The following is a 2,816-nucleotide window of genomic DNA, read 5'->3' as shown; positions in this document are numbered from 1 at the left end:
TTGAAATCCTTATAATTATGAAAATAAAACGTTTAGCCCCATTTACCATAATATTATTGATTTTATCGATGGAAAATACAACATATGATATCACATGCATGAATAACACATAAACGATGGGCAAAAAGATAATTTCAATAATGGTGACAGACGATGACACCGTAGATAATTATTGTGGTAGTGGTTGGCGACAACAACTCAATGGTCAGCTTTGCTAATATCGATCTGAATATCGATGATGAGGAGGTAGAGCGGTGAAACATCTACGTCATCGCTGGAGGAGGAAGAGGAGAGAGGTGGGGTATTTGTGTTCTTGTTGTACTACTCTGCCTCCTCTTCTTCCTTAGACATTGTTTTGTATTTGCATTACTATTAGAGAAGGAAAAAGAGGTGGGTGAAGCATTTGCATCGCCAATGACGAGGAGAAAGGAGGAAGAGGAGACTAAGTGAGGCAAAGCACTACGGTGCCATTTATACATTTATTGTCATGTGCTATATCTTTCATTAGTAAAATTAACGATGTTATGGTAAACAAGATTAAATTTTTGAAGTCTCAACTTGGAATACTAAAGAGGTTTAATATACTAAAATTTATTAGATAATTTATAATTAACCCGTCACACGATGGATAACGTTATATCATTCATGTATTTGTTATCACATGTATTTGTTATCACATGTTATATCATTTTTTTCATCATTTTTATATGTATTTGTTATCACATGTTATATCTTCCGTAGATACAACCGATAACGTTAGGGTAAATAATATTAAATATTCTACTTTTATAATTATAAAGATTTTAATATATTTTTTAAGTCTAAGTATAAACGGATAATATATAATTAGCGTCGGCCCATCACGTGCATCGCATGCTTTTGGTTTACGTGTGGGTCGGTGACGCTCGACGGACGGCCGTCTAAGAGACAATTGCTCCCACACTCTCCATCCATTCATCCCAATCCCTCCCCTCCGAACACCAAACCGACACAGAGAGAAGGAAAAAGGTTGGATCATCTCTCGATCGTCTCTATTTGTTCTTTGTTCTTTTTTTTTCTATTTTAGGTAGAACTTGATCCAAGTTCTCAAGGACGGACGAAGCATATGGGTTCCATTGCTCATTTCTCGCCAATCTTGCTGCTCCTGCTGCTCGAAAAGGGTTTGGAGTTGATGTTGTTTTGAGCCTACAAGAAGAATCATTTATAAACCATTGATTATCCTCGGATAGTGCCTGCCTGCGTTTAGTTCTTGGGCAACGAAGGTTTGTTCTAAACTTAGGGTTCTTTTTTATGCTTTACCGTGTCTTAGAATGCGAGAATAGGACCCCCTTTGTTTTCTCTATGTATCCCTCCATCTTTCGGCTTCAACTGTGGTCTACTATGATGGATCTCTGAGCAGTTAGTTATCGAGGCACATTGGCATTTGAAATGTAAGTCTTTTCTTGATCCGGCGCTTAGGTTGATTGTCTGGTGTTTGTCCGGGGTGGAAAGTGTTGTGATCTTCTTCCTCAATTTGAATGCTCGTGTTTTCGTATTTTGAAATGCTTGCAATGGTTTGTCTAGTAGTTCCATTGCTACATGACGAATAGCTTGTGGTGTATCTTCTGGTCGTAATTGTTTCTCTGCGTCTCTACTCAGAGAGTTCTTGGTAATATATATACACGTATTCGTATAGGCTGATCTTACTGGTTCCAGTTGCTTCTTGTACATGTCTAGTGAGGAGGAGGAAAAGAGGCATCATCATAAAGCTTGCCGTATCAAATGGTGGACATTTGGTGGTCATTGTTAGGGGCTGCAGTTCCAGCTCTTGTGGTAGGGCAAGCCATCAGAGCAAAGAGAAAAAATGGCGAAGAGCAAAGGTTCAAGAGTGCCCAAGGGCATGAAAGAAGCTCGGATGAAATCTTCGTATGTGACAGAGTCTGTACTTCTAAGAGAATGCTCAAGAAGGTCGGTGCATTATCAGAGAATCCGCCTCAGGATACATGTGTTACTGTTTGTGGTGTTTCTGAACTTGATGCATGTGCTGATGCTTGTGCACGGAGTGTTTGTGTTATCCAACACCAAGTGCCTAACTGGAACGACGTTTGCCTTAAAAGGTGCCAAACCGAATGCCTTAGGCTCTTGGCAACTTCAAAGTACTAGAGCAAACTTTTGTTCTCGGTGGTGATATGAATAATTCTCACACAAATGTTATCAACTATTTAGTTATGGCTTCTTCTTTATGTGTTTTTCTTAAAGAAACATTATTTTGTTGATTTCCTTATCATTGTTGATCATGGTTAGTTTTTGCAATTGGCTACTGTTTGTTAGATTGTTGGACCTTTTTTGTTATTCTATAACATTCAGTGTCGCAACTTGTGATCTTAATTATAGTTCTTCTGTAACAATTACTTTTACATTAGATAACTATAATATATAGATCTACCATGGAGCACCATCACATTTATAATTGCAATCAGGATAATATTTGACACAGAACACCAAAGTGCTCCTATGGAAAACACCACAGATGACATGTACTCCAGGAACATTTGTTTTAACATTGGTTAGATCATTATTCTAGGAAGAGAAACCCATCTAGTTAAATGTTAAAGTGACATTTGACTTTCATGTACTTTTTTTAATATTAGATTAAGGTGGAATTACGATCGGATAGTTATGCATGAAGCTAATTGTTCTTTTGTAATAATAATTTATTTGAAGTGAAATAAGGTTGTCACACATGCACTTTGCCAGAGTTAGTTCTTGTGCTTGTTCTACCAGTGGTGGTTTGCTCGAAATTAGTTCTTGCAACTCTTATTCATTGACTACTAGAA

At 37.5% G+C, this 2,816-nt stretch overlaps 1 protein-coding gene across 2 annotated transcripts; it reads left to right on the top strand.

Annotated features, from left to right (window-relative positions):
* Positions 1-894: 894 nt before the first annotated feature.
* On the top strand, positions 895-2,367 carry LOC135584808 (uncharacterized protein At5g64816-like). Of its 2 annotated transcripts, none has more exons than XM_065149991.1 (2): positions 895-1,008; positions 1,717-2,367. In XM_065149991.1, exon 2 carries the CDS (start codon positions 1,762-1,764, stop codon positions 2,140-2,142), a length of 381 nt encoding a protein of 126 aa, XP_065006063.1. In that variant the 5' UTR covers positions 895-1,008; positions 1,717-1,761; the 3' UTR covers positions 2,143-2,367. The 2 variants fall into 2 exon arrangements, with proteins under 2 accessions (XP_065006063.1, XP_065006062.1); XM_065149990.1 differs by having other exon boundaries at positions 895-1,262.
* The last annotated feature ends 449 nt before the right edge of the window (positions 2,368-2,816 follow it).

The sequence above is a fragment of the Musa acuminata genome, chromosome BXJ3-4 (assembly GCF_036884655.1).
Source record: "Musa acuminata AAA Group cultivar baxijiao chromosome BXJ3-4, Cavendish_Baxijiao_AAA, whole genome shotgun sequence".
In the NCBI taxonomy this organism is placed as follows: Eukaryota; Viridiplantae; Streptophyta; class Magnoliopsida; order Zingiberales; family Musaceae; genus Musa; species Musa acuminata.
Note: the sequence above shows the minus strand (reverse complement) of the source record. Positions and strands in the feature narration are given on the sequence as shown.